The sequence below is a fragment of the Alligator mississippiensis genome, chromosome 3 (genome assembly GCF_030867095.1).
Source record: "Alligator mississippiensis isolate rAllMis1 chromosome 3, rAllMis1, whole genome shotgun sequence".
In the NCBI taxonomy this organism is placed as follows: domain Eukaryota; kingdom Metazoa; phylum Chordata; order Crocodylia; family Alligatoridae; genus Alligator; species Alligator mississippiensis.
Window position 1 is genome coordinate 257271496 of NC_081826.1, and position 19422 is coordinate 257290917.

A 19422-nucleotide genomic window follows, 5' to 3' on the forward strand; every position below is an offset into this window, starting at 1 on the left:
AATGGTGTCCACCATAGTAAACTCACATCACTTCTCATAATTTTTGTTTTTGGAGTATTTATCCTGATGCTACTGTTGCTTCCCTTCAATGAGTTGAAGGTGAAATAGAATTGAGATGAGAAAAAAACTATCCCTTTAAATAGTTTGCATTTTCCCCATGCTTTCTATTCAAGATTACAGATGAATCCACACTCCCATAAATCCATCATTTATAAATGAAAAAACAGGGTGCATGAAGGTTAATGCAGCAATCATAATCAGAGCCTTGAGTATGACCTGGCAACAGATGTGTACAGCTTTAATAGGTCACTTCTAGATTAACTGTATAGATGATAGTTAACTCCTGCTAATATACAAATCAGTGGAACATGGAGGGTGACAGCTAAAAATAATTTTGACTTCCACTTGTTAATTAATCAATTTGAGGAATGTATGAAAATGATTAGAGCAGGTAGTTTACAATATATAAATTGTAAGTGTTTCTAACCTATTTATTGTCACATTCACATAGATAAAATGCTAAATCCTTATCTAATTTATTTAAATGAAACCAGGTTTTGGGCCACCCACATACACTTTATATCCAGGATGACAAACTCATCCAGCCCTAGAGGCTGTATTTAAGAGCAAACTATCCCCTATGGAGTAGCCACAACATCAAGTCCAGCCCCTGGGGCTGGCATGGAGCATGTGCTGCCTTCAGTGCACAGGGTGGACCTGGCACTGCACATGGCACAAGGAGTCTGGGGTGTGGCTGCATGCAGTGCCACGGATCAACCCCTTGTGCCACGCACAGCGCCTGGGGCCAGGGCTAGCACATGGGGTCAGGCCAGCAACCCATGGGCCAGATCATACCTAATGGCTGGAAAATGATATTTAGAGGTTTGCTTTCGGGAACTGGCTTGCAGATACAGCAGATGTTGCATTAGAACAATGGTCCAGGGCAATGGCAAGGATTAATTGGTTTCTAAAAACCTATTCGTGACAAATTTTCCTTCAAGACCCACTGTGTCAGCAAACATACAGGGTGGGAAATTGAAGACATGTTCCACACTGTTCCATAATATGAGATAAGGTAGCATTAGGTCACAGTGACCAACTGCAGAGCCCCTGGGATTTCTGGTTTTGGTGGACAGACCAAATTAAGACACCAACAAATGACCAAATTAAGATGTGTGCATGTAATGGGTTTGCTGGAACAAAGGAATATGCTGACAGAACAGAACCCGGACAGTATGACAGCCACAGGGAGACCAATCAATGGTACCCAGAGATGAAGAGTCATCAGGGGAGAAAGAATACAAAAGGAGGAATTTAAAAGCAGCAAAGGATCTCCAAGTCACATAGCACTTGTAGTCACGGTGGTGGCCTTGTTTCTTTGCTTCACGTCGGGTATTTTGGGAAAAGGGTACAAGATCTAGGAAGTGATAGAGGGTCCCCTTTCGCGGTGCACCTACCCTGGTCCCCGGGGAGAAGGCGGACCAGCAGAGCCCATAGTACCAAACAAAAAGGGGGGCTCGGTCCCCGAAAAGGGGAGAGAGAGGAACCGCACCAGGACACAATAGGGCCACAACCAGTGGTCCCTAAGAGCAACAGAGAAGACGAGCCTAAAGGCCGAGGAGTCCCAAACCCTCATCGGAGTCCAACCAGGACCCTGGGCGGTTGTCGCCAAGAGGCAACGCCGAGGATAGGAAAGATACTAGTGGGGTCAGCCGCGAATAGACTCAGAAGGCCCGTCTCTAAGGGTGGCACATGGTCGGGGTGTACGGGAGGTTGGAGCCCCTTGAACTCCCGCTGAAATGTGTGACGGCTCGAGAGGCACTCTCAAGGGGGACCCCCTCCACTGAGGAACCATTCAAACTCATGGCAGGTGAGTTAAGGGGTCACCCTGAAGACAGCCGAGGTGCCCTCTGGGGCCCAAACATAAGTCCCTGGCAGTGAAGACTAACTGCACGGGCGAAGGTGGTGCAAGAATGCACGATAAAGCGGAGGCGGGCACAGACATCTAACATAACTAACTATGTTAGTGACCACATGGTAGCTATGTTAGAATATAATTTTTTTCCTAATGAAGTTGTGTTTTAAGAGTCAGGCAAGACCAACTCACAAGGTCATTTTAAGCACAGTAATGATTCTTGAAAATGTTGCTGCAAAGGGGCCACACAAGTGCAGGTGAGGAATATGCTCGGTACTGTGTGCTACTCTAGAGCCAGCTTTTGTGGCATCCTACCAGAGTAAATCACTCACCTGCTGCTTGCTTCATTTTTCTCTGGTGTAAGATAAGGAAATAAGCAATGCTTCTGAGAAGAAAAGTGGCTAAATTAAATTAAGATTGTAAGCCATATTGGCCATGACTGCACAGGGAAAAAGCATAATTCTAGAAAACTTGCTAAACAGCATATTTTAAAATAACATGATAAAAAACACACATGGTCATGGAATTATATTTAACAAGGTCTTAGCTGGTTGTAGTTCATTCCAGATGAGCTCCTGAGGGCTAACTACAGCCAGTACAGCTGTTCCAGTCCCATTAAAGGTAAATTTAACTTAAAATAATCAAGCCATGACTTGGATGAATAGAAAAATCAAATAAAAAACCCCACAGTTAATCGCAACAGCTATGTTGTTGAATACGTGGGTCCTTGTCCACACTGGACACATCCAGGTGAGCGCACACATATGTTTCCCTGGGAACAAGTAGTAGCAGACATATATTTGCCGCTGCTAGTTGTCTTCAGGGAACGCTCCTGCATTCGCACTCTAGCATGGGGAGGCTGAGGTCAGCATGTGGGCTGGCCCCAGCAGCCTTACCTCCGGTCCAGGGGGCCTCCTGGGGCTGCAGCAGCACTGATCTGGGTGTGAAAGCTTGGTTGGCAGCCAGAGCATGGCTCTGGTCAGCCAGGCTCCGGTTTCAGGTGGCGCACACTGCTGCCATGTGTGCCACACCACATTTTTTCAGCATGCTTTTTTTTTTTTTTTTTTTTTGATACCAGGATTTTCTCTTATCTAAATTTGGCTCTATGCTGCAAATATGCAGCATGGAGAACCAAATTATATGTGCAGGGTGCATTTTGTGGTGCCTCAAAAACCTTTGAGGTGCCGCAAACCATACATGCACAGTCATGTGGATGCACCCACTAAGAGCAAAATTAGAATTAATACCAAGAAGCTAGTTAAAATGTGTCCCAACAGGCTTACTTATACGATTAATTTCCTCAAAACAATACCTTTCAGAATCTCAGAGAAAACAGTATATACAACATTAGCACAAAGTATAATATTATTATTTAGCTGTCTGTCATCTACTTACATTAACTTCTACCTCTTTAGTTCTTTTGAGTTCTTCTATGAACAGTTTAGGTGAAACCAAAAGACAATGATTTGGGCAAGACAGAAAAGTAATTACATGATGAACATACTACTCTGCATCATCCCTATATGCAATAATTTTGAATATCCATTAGCCATAGTCAGGGTATAGATGAGTTTAGAGTTTGAGTTTCACTTCACTGGTGTTATCAAAGACTGTGTTTAGTTTCCGTAGACAGCGTAATTTGTTTCTTAATTTATCTATCATACTATTCTTAATTCTAAATCTCTCCTAAGAATGCTTTGTTATTTGAAAGCAACAAAAAGGGGAAAGAATCATGAAAAGGACTTCTAGTCTGTATTATTTATTTTTTTACAGTTATGAAATAAAAATAAGGATATGCAGAAACTTATCATCATGATGAAGTATGGGCTTCTAGAAAGCAAAAAGTTATACTCCATTCAGCAAAAAGAAATAGCTGGGGATAGAAACCTGCAAATACCTTTTAATTTTGAAATACTGGAATTCATTTGGTAGACTACTTATCAATGCTGGCACATGGCCAAATGATGTACACACAGCCACCCAATGGAGTAAAGCAGTACCAACATCTGCTGCAATCTGCTTTTACTATTGCATTACGACACATTGGAGACTGAGTCCAAGCAATATTTTGAAATTAATTATTCTTAGTTGGATACTCTTGAATAATTTCAGGGCAACCCAGAAAATGATATCCCTTTTACCTGAGGATTAGCTGACGATCCTTTTAATCTAGAATCAGGAAATATTTGACAGCAAGCTGTGGTCATAACTACACTGGGCAAAGTAACTTTCTACAGGGGACACAATAAACTGTGCAACTGTGTTTGTGTAAAACAAGTGTCAGTGTAAAACAAGATCTATTTTGTGGTGTCAGCTGCCCCTGCTACCTCATTTATGCCAACAACATAGCTTTAGAGGACATAATGGGTTTTTTTTCCTAGGTGACTTCAAGCTCCATGGAAGTGGGAAATACTCTGGATCAGGAATGAATTAAAAGGAATTACATCAAAGATTTCAGCCCTTAGATTTTAAGAAGCATCCAGAATAGAGGTGGATCTATGGTAGAAAGGTCCAGTGGGTATATATAAAGTGTTGGAAGACAAATGGTAATGCCCAGTTTGGACACAGGGTTGGAAAGAAGGATAAGATCCAGACTTCTAACTTAGTGCCAACCAAACCCCTACCTACTTCCTCCCACCCAGGTCAAAGTCTTGAAGCTCCCTATTTCAGTTCTCTCAATCTTTGTCTCCTGTTTTCTTCCCAGCCAGAGATCAAGCCATCATGTCATCTACTCTATAGTGCTGTTGCACATCCTCCCTTCCCTTAGACATTCATCTGCTTACCATTGCTAGGGACTAGAATATCAAGGAATTTGTTCAAGTGACTTTAGGTCCTCAGAATACGGGAATGAGTAGTGCCATTTGGTAATCATCATTCCCATCCAAACTGAGGAAAATACTCTAGAAGAGAGGTGGGCAAAATACATCCCGTAGACTGGATTTGGCCTGCCAATTGATTGGCTCTGGCCCACGGGTTGGTGCCCACCAATTGATTGTATCTGGCCTAGGGCAGCCCATGCCATCTCCTGCCCATGGCCCCTGACAACCCCAGCCTGCACTACAGCTTCGGGGGTTGGGGGCGGGGAGGGACAACTGCTCCTTGTGTGGCTGCAGTCTCCCAGGTACTGCTTGGCTCCCGCTGCCTTCAGCAGCTCCTCCCTCTCTTCCTCCTGCCTTTTGCTGCACCACTCCAGGCAGCAGGTAGCACTGGCAAGGGGTGACAGCAGCCACAGGGACGTGTGCCAGACATTATATGCCAGCCAGGCAGGGGAGAAATTGCAGCTGGGCAGTTCCTGCTTCAGTGCACAGGGCTCCAGCTGCAGCTCCCAGCCAACTTCCATCCACTTGGTTGCCTGCAGGTGGCTGCTCATCATGCCGGGTAGGCAGAGTGGGTGGAAGGCAACTGGGAGCTGGAGTCCTGCTTGCTAGGGCAGTAGCCCCCCAGCTGCAGCTTCCACCACACCTGGTTGAACGTGTGGTGCCTGGTGCACATCCCCACAGCTGCTGCTGCTGCTTCCTAGCACTACTTGCTGCCCGAAGCAGGGTAAGAAGAGGAGGGGGAGGAGCCACTGGGGGGTTGGGGGGCGGTTGTCCAAGCAGTACCTAGGTGGCTGCAGACAAATTGGGAGCAGCCCCTCCTGGAAGGTATGTGTGTAGATCAGGGCAGGAAGCAAGAGCACGGTGCAGGCTGCCCCGGGCAGGAGTGGGCAGGGCTTGGCCCCATGTGGAGTGTTTAGGGGGGCAGCCACATGCTGGATGGGTGGGCGAACCACATACAGAATATACAAGAGTAAGACTTTATTTTCAGCTATTACATAATCACCTCTATATATACTACTCAAAAATATATCAGGACAAAAAATATTTTTTGAAAAAACATTAAATATGTTATAGTAGATATTTGTTTCTAAAGCATATGGTTTGTTTTTAATCTATAATTTGTTAAAATATCTTCTGCTAAAGATTTTGTGTACGGCTCTTGACAGCTCACCAAAACTCATTAAGTGGCCCTCCAGCCAAAACAATTAACCCACCCCTGCTCTAGAAGGACACTGCAAGATGAAGAAGGAGGAAGGGCATATCAAGAGAGCAGGAGTTGCAAGAAGAGCTGTCTGAGAACAAAGGTCTGTAGCTCTATGGCTGAGGGAACATTAACAAATACCATCAATGCCATTGACTAGGACTGCCCCGAGTTACGTTTTAGTGGAAGAAAAGTGAAATCATATTATGTCAAATGATCAACTCTTCCTTTTCAAAGCCAGAAATCACCTCACTAGAAAAATCAGAATTAATCCAAAAACTGAATAATGTAAGCCATGGGCCACAAGTATTTTGTAGACGGTTGTTTACCCATTTGCTCGTTCTCTACCATCCCTGACTCCATATATATGAAGCCACTGAGCCACTACTCAGCATAAAGGTTTACCTCAATTTTAGGGCAAAGAAAAACATGGTATGAAGCTGATACTTTATCATTCTGTAGGCTTAACTCTTGCACCTTGGCAAAATAAATGCAGGGAGAGCATAAAATGCTACTAAGTCAGAACAGTGGCATGTTACACCTATTTTACACAGATGCAAATGATGATAGAAGATGCAAGGCAGAAGAGAATAAGATCCATTCAGATCAGTTGCATTTCACCACCCTGTGTTTCTTGCTGTGTGGCCTTAAATCCTTACTACTGGACATAGAAATAACTATATAGCCATAGGCCTAAATATCAGAATTTTATTCTATTACCTTAGTGTAACCAGGGCTTAGAAGAGATCACCAATGGTTTTTAACCCTTGGCTTCCAACCAGTTGTATTTCAATTATTTTGTCAGTTCTTTTTAGATTGTTAGGGTCATATTTACATGGTAAACTGACTACGTTCAGCAGTAGCACCCTCAGGCATGCTACACTACTCTGGGCAGGCTGTGTCCTGAATCAGGATCACCTTAAGTTGCATCAGCACACTCTCACTCAGCACCACTCAGACATAGTTACCCTGCTCCCAATTTAGGAGGTGGCCGTCCTGTGCAGTGTGGCATGCTTGTTGGTGCCATTATATTTATAGTATTTATAGCATAGGCCTGGCCTAAGTGTGCTACTGCTCTAATTCACACCAACCTCATGCTTTTCCATTTGAAAATAAATTTGCCCCTATGACATTTTCTTCATAATTTAGGACCACACATCAATTTTGGGGGGGAAAAAAATAGCAAATAAGCCAAAAGTTTTAAAATGTCCCTATGTTATCAGAGCAGTGGGAGCCTTAACCTTAGACAAGGTTGTTTAATTCTTCAAATGTTAGGAAAAAAGAACATCTTATTAAATTCGCATATATGATGACTGTACCAAGGTTTCCCATAAAGAAATAAATTACAGATTATCCTGCTAAACATTGGATAATTTTAAAGAATGCGTCATTGGTTTTTGGGCTGTCACAAAGCTCACAGAAGCTGCTGAGTGTGACAGTTGCTTTTCATTCAGGATGGAAGATGACAAATACCTGTTGATACCTGCAACAATATAAGCCACTGCACAACTTGCATGTCAGCATAGCAAATCTGAAGTAGGCGCTGAACCTTGCAATCAGATAACTTTTCCCTGAGGTCTGAACGTAAACACAGTTGCCAAGTACTGTTTGATGGAACAGTGTTTCTATGAGTAAGAAGCAAACACATGAATCACCTTGTTTACAAGGTTTATTTACCTTGTAAGTAAACAGGATTGCATCAAAGAAACACCTGACTCTATCCTCAATTTCTCTTCCCAATGGGAACAATTGGCAAGAGCTTGAATATTAGCTGATTGCTCGTGTCAAAAGAGGTAGCAGAACACATACGCACTAAAAGCCTCACTGTGCATCTACACAAGACATACTGTGAAGTAACCTAATTAGCTCTGCAGTAAATGTCTCGCGTCTATACATGCAGCCTTATTAGGCTGCAGAAAACTAATAAACTCCGCAGCCAGGTAGTACTTGTATTTACAAGTACTACTCTGGCTGCAGCGTTTTTCACTCCAGAGCATCATCTGTGTAAACACTGACACAGCTGGCTGGGGCACAAGGGTGCTTCAGTATGGGGGCTGCCTGCTGTCTAGCTCTGCAGCACACTGAGTCAGGCTGGAGCAGCCCTGGGGTGACAGGCTGACCCCTGAGTCCCCTACCAGCCAGGACTGGTAAACGTAAACATGGCACCTTGGAGCAATAAACTCCAGTGCGATAAGCACCAGAGTTTATTGCTTTACCTTAATAGCATGTGTAGATGTGCCCAACTAGTATTCTTTCCACAAGCTAAACTATTAGTTACTCTGATTAGTGTCCAGAAGATGGCACTGTTGTACATAGCTTAAAAGAAAATTGAAAAAAGTCAGCTCTGTAGCAATTATGTAGATTTGAATTCATTCTCATGGCAATACTGTACGCACAATCCTATTTCATCTTTACACTTTCTAAATGGCAATTACACAGCCATGTAACCGTAATTTTTGTCATGGTTTGGATTCTATCTGAATTCTGCACAGCTGTGCTTGCCCTGTGTTCCCTTGTGAGCATGTTCAGAAAGCTGTACTATGGCTGCATAGATGATAGGGTAGAAGAGAATCACTCGGGCATGTGTGTAGTGCTACATGCTTCCCAAAACTTTAGCCATAGAAAAAACACAATGAGCATATGTTTGACACAGGCGGAGGATGCTCCTCCACTTTGAGGCACTTGTCCAGAGAGCAGGAGGCCTATGTTCCACGCCCCTCTCTTACTGAGAATGATTTGAACTTGTATCTCCCAATTCCCAGTGAAGTGATATAACCACCAACCCATAGGCTGGGCAGAAATGATCCCACTACTGTTTATGGATTTTATCCAGTGAATAATAAATGAAAAGCACAGGAAAGCCACTGGGGGGGCAGAGGACAGAACCAGGCCCCCACTGCTCCAAGGTAGCATCCATTTCACTGAGCCATACTCCCTCTAGCTTCTAGATGCCTCTTGACACCAAGTATCTTTCCTATCTGGCTGCTCAGTGGGCCATCTTCAAGAGGAGAATGCTCTGCCTATTGCCCAGCCTGGTGGTTAAAATATTTTGTGGGGAAGTGGAAGACAGAAGTTTAAACCCTTCTCAGTGTAAGGGGGAGGCTAGAACTAGAGCCTTCTACTTCCCAAACAAGTTTCCCAACTGCTGAACTAAAAGGTGGAAGGGCCATCTTTCACCTCAATTTACTTGCAACAGGAATGTATGTGCCTGGATGATCTATCCTGCCTTCTGCCTGACTTCAGACTAACACACCTAACTAATTCTCTCTGATTTTATTCTGCCACAGGTGACAATGGTATCCAAACTGTGCACAAGTTTCGAGAACAGCAGTTATACTGTGTAAGCTCTCTCAGATGCATAAAAATGAAATAGGATTTACCTCTGAAGGCTTTCGCTAACATTTTGCCAAGCTTATGAGCAATTCTCTCATAAGGAAGAAATCTTTATTTGCACAATCAATCAATTAAAGTTTTTCATCTGAAATGATTTTCCCCTGACTTGAAATGTTCTATAATCACTCACTCCACTTTATACTTTGCTCTCCTCTCACAGCATCTGATGAAGTGACATGAAAGGGATCTTTGACAAGATCCTTCACCAAAGGCTATTTAAAAAAAAGTTGCCATGGGATTGGAAGTAAAGCACCTTTCATGGATTGAAAGTTGGTTAAAGATAAGAAACAAAGGGTAGGGCTTAATGGTAATTTTTCTGTATAGAAGCAGGTCAAGAGTCAAGTCTCCCAGAGATTTGTGCTGGGCACTGTTTTGCTCAATTTTTTCATAAATGACCTAGAAAAGGGAGTGGGCAGTGTAATCTCAAAGTTTACAGATGACGCTAAATTATTTGGGGTAGTTAAATCCCAGGCTGATGGTAAAGTGGTACAGAAAAATCTCAGAAAACAGAATGAGATAGGCAGAGGCAATAAAGTGGGAAGTGAACTTCAGTGTTGACAAATGCACAAGTAATGCACATAGGGAAAAATAATCTCAACCATAGCATTCACAGTGCTGGCCTCTGAAATCACTGTTATGACTTAGGAAAGAGACTTTAGAGTCACTGTGGATAGTTTGCTTTAAAAAACCACAAAAAAACCACACACATTGGCTCAGTCCACAGTGGCAAACCATAAAAGTCAATAAAATGCCGGGCATCATTAAGAAGGAGATTGAAAACAAAGTGGAAAACATCATTATGCTACTATATAAATCCACGGTGTATCCCCGTGTTGAACACTGTGTGCAGAGGTCTCCACATCTCTAAAAGGATACAGTAGAATTAGAAAAGATAAGAGACAAGGACAATAACAATGATCAGAGGTATGGAGCAACTGCCATACCAAAAGCAACTAAAAGGGCCAGCACTCTTCATTTCGGAAAGAAGGCTAAGGAAGATATAGAACAGTGGTGGCCAACCTGTGGCTCCGGAGCCACATGCAGCTCTTCAGAAGTTAATACGCATCTTCTTGAATCTTTGCACAAGCACATGATGACCGGCTTCTATTTGGAAGCTAATATTCTTTCCACAAGCTTCCATTTAAAAGGTGGTCACTGTGTGTGTGCAAAGATTCAAGGAGATGCATATTAAACTTCTGAAGAGCCGCACATGGCTCCGGAGCCACAGGTTGGCCACCCCGATACAGAAATTTATAAAATTACAAAAGGTTCAGATAAAGTGAATAGGGAATTGTTATGCTTTTCTATCGCTGATCAACATTTCCCTCTTCCCCACCACCACCTACCTGTCTCACACCTGTTAAATCCCATCCCCTCTGATCTTCCCTGCCATGTATTTGGGGCCTGGGAGCTCCCTGCTACCAGAGCAGAGCAGAGGGACATTGTCCCTGCTTAGGCTCTGATGGCAAAGCTCACCTTGGCAGCAGGCATCTCCCAGGGGTGGAGAACAATCTCCTGCTCCCCTGCTGCCTGGCTGACCAGGAGCAAAAATGCTCCTGGTCAGCCACCTACATGTGCCATACTGTGCAGTAATTACTCAACAGTTAATTTGCTACTTGCATTCGCAGGTGTGTAGAGCAAATTACTCTGCAACAAGGATCACCACATGTAGATGGTAATGCTTACTATGCAGTAATTAGCTCTACTGCACAGTGAAGTTTCTCATGCAGATGTGCTCAGTATGTAGTTAACTTGTAGAACTTGTTGCCACAGGAGGCTGTAGAGACAGATAGTAAAACCAGGTTCAAAAAGAGTTTAGACCAATTCATGGAGGATAGGTCCATGAGAGCTATTAAAAAGAACAAATCAGGTATGTATCCTTTGACATCCCTAATACAGTGACGATTGATGGGAAGAAGGGTACAGGATGGATCGATCTAGATATGCCTTGTACACATATTCTCTCTCTAAATGATCTATTATTTGCCATGATTGGAAACAGCACACTGGGCTGGATGGACCATTGGTCTGACTCAGTCTGCTACTTATGTTCTTATGACTTGAGTATGGAACAGTTCATACTTGTCCTCTCCCGGAGCAGACCATGAAACCATGACAATCACAACTGGGTCTCTTATTCCCTCTTACTCTGCAGGGGTGGTAATCTGCACAAATTATTTATCTGGCATACAAATCTTTACACACCCCTTCAAATCAGTTCAGCTATGCTGGTCACCATAAAGCACATGCAGTAGCATAACTAGGGGTGGGTGGGCAGGACAATGGCCTGGATTCTGTTTTAGAAGGGAGATGCCTGAATGGCAGCCCTCAAGAACCCCACTCCATGGTAGCAGGAAGCCTGTGCCATGGCAACAGTGGCAGCAGCCTGTGTGAAAGCTCACCCCCACCCTCCCTTGTCTAGGGCACCAAATTTCCTAGTTGTGCTTGCAGTGGCATAGATCCACCCTGCCTAACTGTTCCCTGACCATTTGTGCAGAGGGAAGAGGGAATAGCAATCTCACAAAGATGTTCAATCCCAGGGTCGGCAGCGTTTTTGGCCGGAGTGCCAAAAACACCCCAACCTCAACTTGTAAAATGTTAGTGTGCCAGAGGTTGATAGCAGGGTAGCTGCAAGAAGCCCAGTTCTAGTCGTGGCAGCCCAGCCCTGGCCCCTTCCCTGCCGTCCGCCCAGAGGCACATGTGCACCCGGTGCCAGCAATGCGCCAAGCAGGAGTTCTGCAGACCTTGGTGCAGTGGCTTGTACCTCCTGGCCATCTGCCACAGCCAGCCCAGGCTCTAGACAAGCCACTGCCAGCCAACACAGAGCCCAGCCTGCTTGCAAAAGGTGGTGGGGAGGCTGCAGGCAGCTTCTTCAAGGTCTGTGGAGCCCCGGCCTAGCTTGTTGCCAGCAGTAGATGCATGCACACCTCCAGGTGGACGGCAGGGGAGCTACAAGGGGTCTGATCCTTGTTGTGGCAGCACAGCCCTGGCCCCTCCCCTGCCGTTTGCCCCGAGGAGCGTGTCAAGTAAAATGCCTTTGCGTGCCACATTCTGGCATGTGTGTTAGGGGTCTCTAACACCTATCCTACCCTCTTCACTGAGCTTGTGAAGCAAGTGACACGTACAAAGAAATAGGGAGTGCTTTATACCCTCTTACTCCCCTACATAAGCATCATGGATAAGTGACAGTTTAGCTCTGTTTATGGTTGCTATTCCTGATAATACTAGAAACAGCTGCAGCAGGAATTAAAATGGGAAAGAAAAAACCCTAATAACAAATGTACTTTATTTTTCACTTCATTCTCATACTACAGCTGTGTTTTACATGGCAGGACCATGTGTAAAGGATAAATAATGCATTATATTATGCATAGACTCAGTGTGTTTACTTCTCATTTGTTATTTTCTATAATTAGGGAAAAATTATGTTATCCAATCCACATAGCAATAAATCCACTGCACAAAGGAACAAGCATTGACATGAGGAAATCAGCAGAGCTCCAGGCACTGAGGAAGATGTAGGAATTCTGGTACCTGTCCCATGCAGGAAGTCCGAATAGAAGACCCAAAAGATTTGTTCTTTGTCTGCTGCACAGAATGAACTGTGCTCACGTTTTGTGTTATCCTCATTATACTGTGCGGGCCGAGCCCTGAGCCCGCCCTCGTCGCCATGCGCGGCGGTGACTCCAATTCCATTCTGGCCACCATGGGCAAGCTGGGGGCGAGCCGGGGTCGTACTGGACCCGTCTCCAGTGCACGCGGGCTGTGGCCGGCAGCCCGGACACGCGGGGTGGGAGAGAACCGCGAAGCGGTTTTGCACACGTGAGTTAGAATTAGTCTAGAATTATAGAGTTCTTCATTGATTTTTCTATGGCATTTATTCACTGTAGATTTTATTTCACAAACTTTAATTAATATATCTTCCCAATTTCTCCATGAATTGAAGTATTTACAGATGAGGAACTGAGGGACAGAGACTAAGGAAATATATGTAGGACTTTGCATAGAGTTTGATGAAGGACAAAAATTACCAATGTATTATTACAAGACAATGATGCCAGTAAAAGGAGGTATGACAGTTTATATTAACTGTTGTAATCTACATTTAAATACATCCATGATTTCAACCCTAACCTAAACCCATTTCTTATATTTAGAATTAGGCAGCAATCAGATTGCTGATGCAGCCTCTTCAGCAGCTTTATAAATAAGTTTTACAAGAACACAGTAATTTAGCTTCTTGGGTTTGATTCTTCATATTCAAGTCTGCACTGAGCAATTGTTTTAAACTAACTTTCCTCAAACCTATATTTACTCCGATACAATAACTATTGAGTGGGAGATAAGAGAGAATGCTGCACCAAACATTTCATTAAATAAACAGACAGGTCAAAACTTTTCCATGTTTCCATAATATAAATGTTGCAGTTCACTGGTATATAGATACTACATATTTTCAAAAAGATACAAGACCCAAGTTTCTCAAAATAGCCACTTTACTGAAAGAGCTGTTTTGAATATATTAAAGCCTCCCATACACAACCTTAGATAAGACATATACAGTGTATATATACACTGTATTTTCTCACATACAACACAAACCTCTTCTGCAAAAATCAGCCCCACAAAGTTGGGGTGCATGTTTTAAGCAGGGACTCTGATTTTTTTATCTGGGATTGGAAGCACCTTAGTTTGATTCCTGGTCTACTGTAAAGTAGTTGTGGTCTTGATGTTTAGGAAGCTGAGGGAGTTAATTGACTTAATGACTCATTTTTCTTCACTCCACAGGTGTTAATAAGATCCTTTTTTAATGGTCTTGATTTCCCCTAATCAAGCTGACCTTTCTTAGGGCAATTTTACTGTCTGCTACCCGTTCCCAGGGTCTCTGTTTCATAGCCTCTTTAGCTCAGACTCCTTATCTCGTTAGCACAGACTCTTTAATGCTTTATAAAATTGTAGACCCACCAATAGAGACCAGTTTTCAGCAGCAGCTAGGGATTCAGCTTTAGTTATGCAGGAAAGAAAGGGTGAGGGCCTGAAGATTAGGCTCTGTCTCTGTTCTATGCAGTCATAACTATGGAAAAGTCTTTTTTCTTCATTCTGCCCTTCAAAAATAAGGTGTGTACTATATTTGGGGTGCAATGTATGTAAGGAAATATGGTATAAACTCTACTATATAATTTTGTCAACAAGAAATACGAAGAACATTGTTATCAGCAAAGTGACACTTAAGAATTACTTTACAATACAATGAGAAACTGTTTCACTCATTTTCAAATATCATACTTGTATATCATAGAAAAAACTTAAATATATTTAGAAGAAACCCTGTAAGTAACAAAGTTTTGAAAATAATGGAGACATACCTTGTTTAGCTTTATAAAATATTCCAGTCCTGCTTCCAAAGGATTAGTGTCACAGTTCATCTATTACAAAATAAATATTTAATCCATTAGTGATAAACCAGTATCATGCCCATTGTTTTGCTGCTTGTGTTTCTATGTCGATTTCCATTTTTTCTTCACCACAGATAAATTACACTGATACAGCTTTCAGTGTAGATTGGGTAAAGTGCATATTGCTATACATGATATTTACAACGAAGAGCAGACTCATAAAACATGGGTTGTTTTAGGTATCTTAAGTTTTAACATCAATAATAAATACATAGCTTAAAAACAAATGAGACATCAACAAAGAACAAAATGTACACAAGCATGGACAACTGAGGTATATCAATCAGTTCCAGAGCACCAGAACATCGTATGTGGCAAAGAAAACAATAAATGCATTGCCAGTTATATCCACTTTAGTCATAGAAACTTTTGCTCCTTTTGCTACTGCCTGGCCATTAAATGAGGGGGGGAAAGGCAACTTTGGCAGTACTGGGAGAAAGTAAAAGAAATGTAGTACAAAATATTTTAGAGCCAAAGAAAAGAGACTGTAAAATTTCTGAGATAAAAGCAAGTAAGAAGGTACAGCACTAACTACAAATGAATCTGGAAAAGTTTCAAGGATTCAAAAAATAGACTGACTTTCTTTAGGAGTCCACCCTTTGCTGCTGGACTGGTTCTTTGTTTCTGTCAAATTCTTTCATCCATATTAGTCTGGTGGAAAATGAGGAAGTTTCAAAAATCTTATCAGCTGAAAATGATTTTCCTCTCATGACACAATTACTGCACAAATGAAACATCTTAAAAAGCTCTTCTATATAAAATTCCAGACAAGCTTGTCACTGTGATTTCCAGATGCCCGAATGCAAAACTTCATTATTTTATTATGCTAAGATGGGAAAACTAGCAGTGAATTGACTAGATTATCTTTGCCAAAAATAGAATGGAGTACACTAGCTATTTTTACCTAATAAAAAGGTACAGGTCATCATTAGGGCAGACTTTTTTTTCTAATTTCTCTTCATTCCAGATTGAGAAACTGGAACAAATATTAACTCTTTGTGCTCCGACTAGTATCTGTACAAGACAAAACACAAACAAACAAATAGAACGAAGAGAATGGTTTGTTTTCAGACCTCTGCCCCCCAAGCCCGGAAAGCCTTTTCCAGCCTCAAGACATTCATAGCATAAGTTCCAAAATTGTCAATTCCTTCTTCCTGCCCTGCTTCCATTATAGCATTGTAAAGAGCTGCAGAATCTTCTTTTTTATGGTAGAGCTCCCAACCCAGTTCACCTGTGAAAAAAAAAAATAAAGAAGTCAAGTCTGTGGTAAACAATCCTACTATTTTTAGTCCTAGACAGAGCTAAATAATATACTGAATTCAATAATAAGACAGAACATATATTCTCCTTCCTAGCAGAAACTCCTGAAGGAAGTGTCTTATAGCAGTGGCAGTATTACTGTACTTTAATCTGAAAAACAAAAAACTTTGGGGAAATAAGAGAGATTAAGTAGGAGAAGATATAAGGGACACACACATTATAAAAGTTGGAAAAAACACACAAATTTATAAATTAGAAAAGTATAAATCTAATGGAGCTATGTAAGGAAATATAAAAGAACTGCACATCACAGTAATATGTGCTCAACTGTTACTTCTGTATGTTCCTATAGTGATACATGAACTAAACTGCTGTAACTTTAATCCTGTATCAACAGTAACATGCAGTTGTAAGAGTTACATCATAACATTTTATACTAGTACCATCTGATATCAGTACAATTATAAACATCTGCCTATACCAGAGTTGGGCAATTATTTGGGCCTCAGGGCCACTTACGGAGTTTTGGTGAGCTGTCATGGGCTGGGTCAGCATCCCCTACCTGTCAGCCCACAAGAGCTCACCAAAACTCCCTAAGTGGCTCTGTCCCACGTTCAGCCATGCAGATGGGATGGGGCCATGTGCAGGTTGGGAGTAGCATCTGGGAGCAGGACTGGTGGGCAGGGCCAGGGCTGGGGCTGGGATTGGGATCGTGGGTGATGACAGCCTGGGACTGGGGCTCAGGGCAGAGCTGCAATTTGCTCCCCACATGCCCTTGCCCACAGCATCGATCACTCATCATCAGGACAGGAGGGCAGCAGATCATGGCCCTGTCCTGGGACCTGGCCCCATGCTGTCACCACCCCACAATCCCAATCATGATCCCAACCCTGGCCCCACCCACCTGTCCTGCTTCCAGATTACATTCCCCACCTGCCCACAGCATCAACCCTGCCATGCGCCCTGTCTGCACGGGTTCTGGAGACGCCGCCTGTCCACTCCATCCAACACCCCCAATGGTGGGTGCGGGCAGATGAACTGGAGTGCCTAGGCACCAAAGCCAGGTCCACTGGAGGTAGAGACTGGCAGCAGCAGACGGATGGAGCCACCACTGGAGGGGCTGCCAGGAAGCAAGTCCAACAGCTATTCCACCCCAGTTCTGCTGCGTACCCAGGGGTGGTGGGACCAGCCACACATGCCATGGCATGGGTCAAGCAGGGACAAGGGGCCTGCCGCAGGCTGGACAAAATCCCTTGGTGGGCTGGATCTGGTTTGTGGGCCATATTTTGCCCACCTCTGGTCTATACCAAGAGAAAGAGGAGGGAAAAAACCAAAATGCTTATCAATTATGCTTACTTTTTCAAGGCATTTTACAGACACTAAGTCATTGGCAAACCAAAAAAAAATCTTGACATTTCCATCAACCAAAAAGGTTATCAGAATAGGCCTTTGTTTTGTTAAGAAAAAATATTTATACTTTTGGGGCATTTTATTTGTGGGCAGTCTTCTCAATATTTCATGGTACCTGACTAGAAAATGTTTGAAAAAAATCAGTGTACTAGGGTTTCTCTTATATAGAATTTGATAAACCAACTGCTTATTATATTCCTTTTGCAGTATAATTTGGGGTCACACTACTCGGTTTCCCAGTTGCCTTTAATCCTGACCATGTGGTTTGCCTACCTCTTACCTGTATAGGATATCCTTATAGCAGTAACATCAATGTCAGAAAACTTAAAATGTCTGGTCTGAAGAAACTTAAATGTGGCAGCACTAAGGTCCTCAGTAGTCAGTTTCTGGAGGACCTTTCGTGCATATGGTCCTGCTACACCAAGTACTCCCATCTCATCTGTAATATTTTTAATTTCAACATTGTATCCACCTGCCTTTGACTCCTCTTCTATCCACCTACAAGAGAAGAACAACAATTGAATTAACCTTTTTTATTCCTGATATAATGTGTGTGTGTGTGTGTGTGTGTGTATATATATATAGTGATCAATATAATAATGCTAATTGCTATTACAATTATTTGTTATTGTTATACATTTAATTGCTATTAAAATTATTTAATTAAAATTATTTGTTATTGTTATACATAGAGCCCTAGTCAAGGATCAGAGTATCTCATTGTGCTAGCTGCTGAACCCACAAGGTAGAGAAATCTTTATCCCAAAGAGTTTACTATTTAAGTATCCAATAACTCTAGAAAAGACCAGTGATCTAGAAGTTGTAGATATCAAGGATCCACCAGGTGTACAGAACAAAGCTTTAATCTAGCAATTACTGATTATTTATTTATTTACTATTAATCGTGAGGCCAAATATTTAGGACTTGTTCTGTGGGGTGCAGCTTCATATCAGCCTGACTGACTCTGAGGTCAATCAGGACAGCATATGTAAGAGATCAGAGTGGTTGCTCAGGCATTTCTCAAACAAACTGTGGAAATGTAGAAGAAAATAGTGTGCTTAAGCAAACAGTAAGGTATCTGGGGGTCACTGGCAGACATAGTCATTGTAACATACGCTTGGAGTGGTTTCAAAAGGGGAAGGGAAGCTGACAGTCAGGAGCACAAAGCAGCTGTTACTTTGCTGTATACACACATTCAAATAATCTGAGAGAAATCTCCCAGGTTTGTTCTCCTGGTAGAAAAAACTTACCCACCACAGCATGTACAGATATTCTCTGTCCCAGGAGAGTTTCTCCTGGGAGGGATTTAACTCTGTTTGTTCCCAGGTTTTCTCTTGGAGAAGCCATTTTTACCTTAGGGAAAAAAAACCTGAACATCTGTACACTTGTTGTTTCTCATGGGAGAACAGCAACTCTCCCAGGAAAAACTGAATGTCTGTACAAAGCCTCTGCAATTGTTACACATATATGAACCTGTAGCAATAAATCAGCTTAATCACCCCTTCTTTAACCCTGGACAAATCACTGTTAAAGTTGGGATGGCTTTGTTACACTCATATCGCTATGGATTAGTACACACCTAAAAGTTACAGTATAACAGATGCTTTATGCTCTTGAACAGCAGTTCTTCCTCCCTTTTTGAAGCTGCTCCAAATGTACTGTCATCCATGTTTCTTATTGCCTCTGCTGTTACTTTGATAAGCCTTTTGTACTTGTTCTTCCCCTAGCTACCAGTATCACTGGTATTGCTATGGCTAGAATAGTAAGTTCTGCAACTGCTGCTATTGCTGCTAAGCAGCAATTTACTAGGAGATCCCAATTTTGCATTTCTTCCTGTGATATCTTCCAGATCTATAATGAAATTCTTTATCTGGGGTGCAAACAGTCCCCAAATAACCATAAACTTTGTTCTTTGGAAATGTACAACCCATACTTTCCTGTTTTCAAGACATTCCCCTCCTCCTCCT

The 19422-nt window shown here is 42.5% G+C and overlaps 1 protein-coding gene across 1 annotated transcript in view; it reads right to left on the bottom strand.

Annotated features, from left to right (window-relative positions):
* DMGDH (dimethylglycine dehydrogenase) overlaps positions 1–19422 on the bottom strand; it is an 88454-nt gene that overhangs the window by 23508 nt on the left and 45524 nt on the right. The window contains exons 12-14 of the mRNA XM_014594309.3: positions 17735–17952; positions 15858–16015; positions 14695–14754 (exon numbers count right to left, since the gene is read on the bottom strand). Of these exons, the coding sequence (XP_014449795.1) occupies positions 14695–14754; positions 15858–16015; positions 17735–17952 (436 nt within the window). The remainder of the gene's footprint in view (positions 1–14694; positions 14755–15857; positions 16016–17734; positions 17953–19422) is intronic.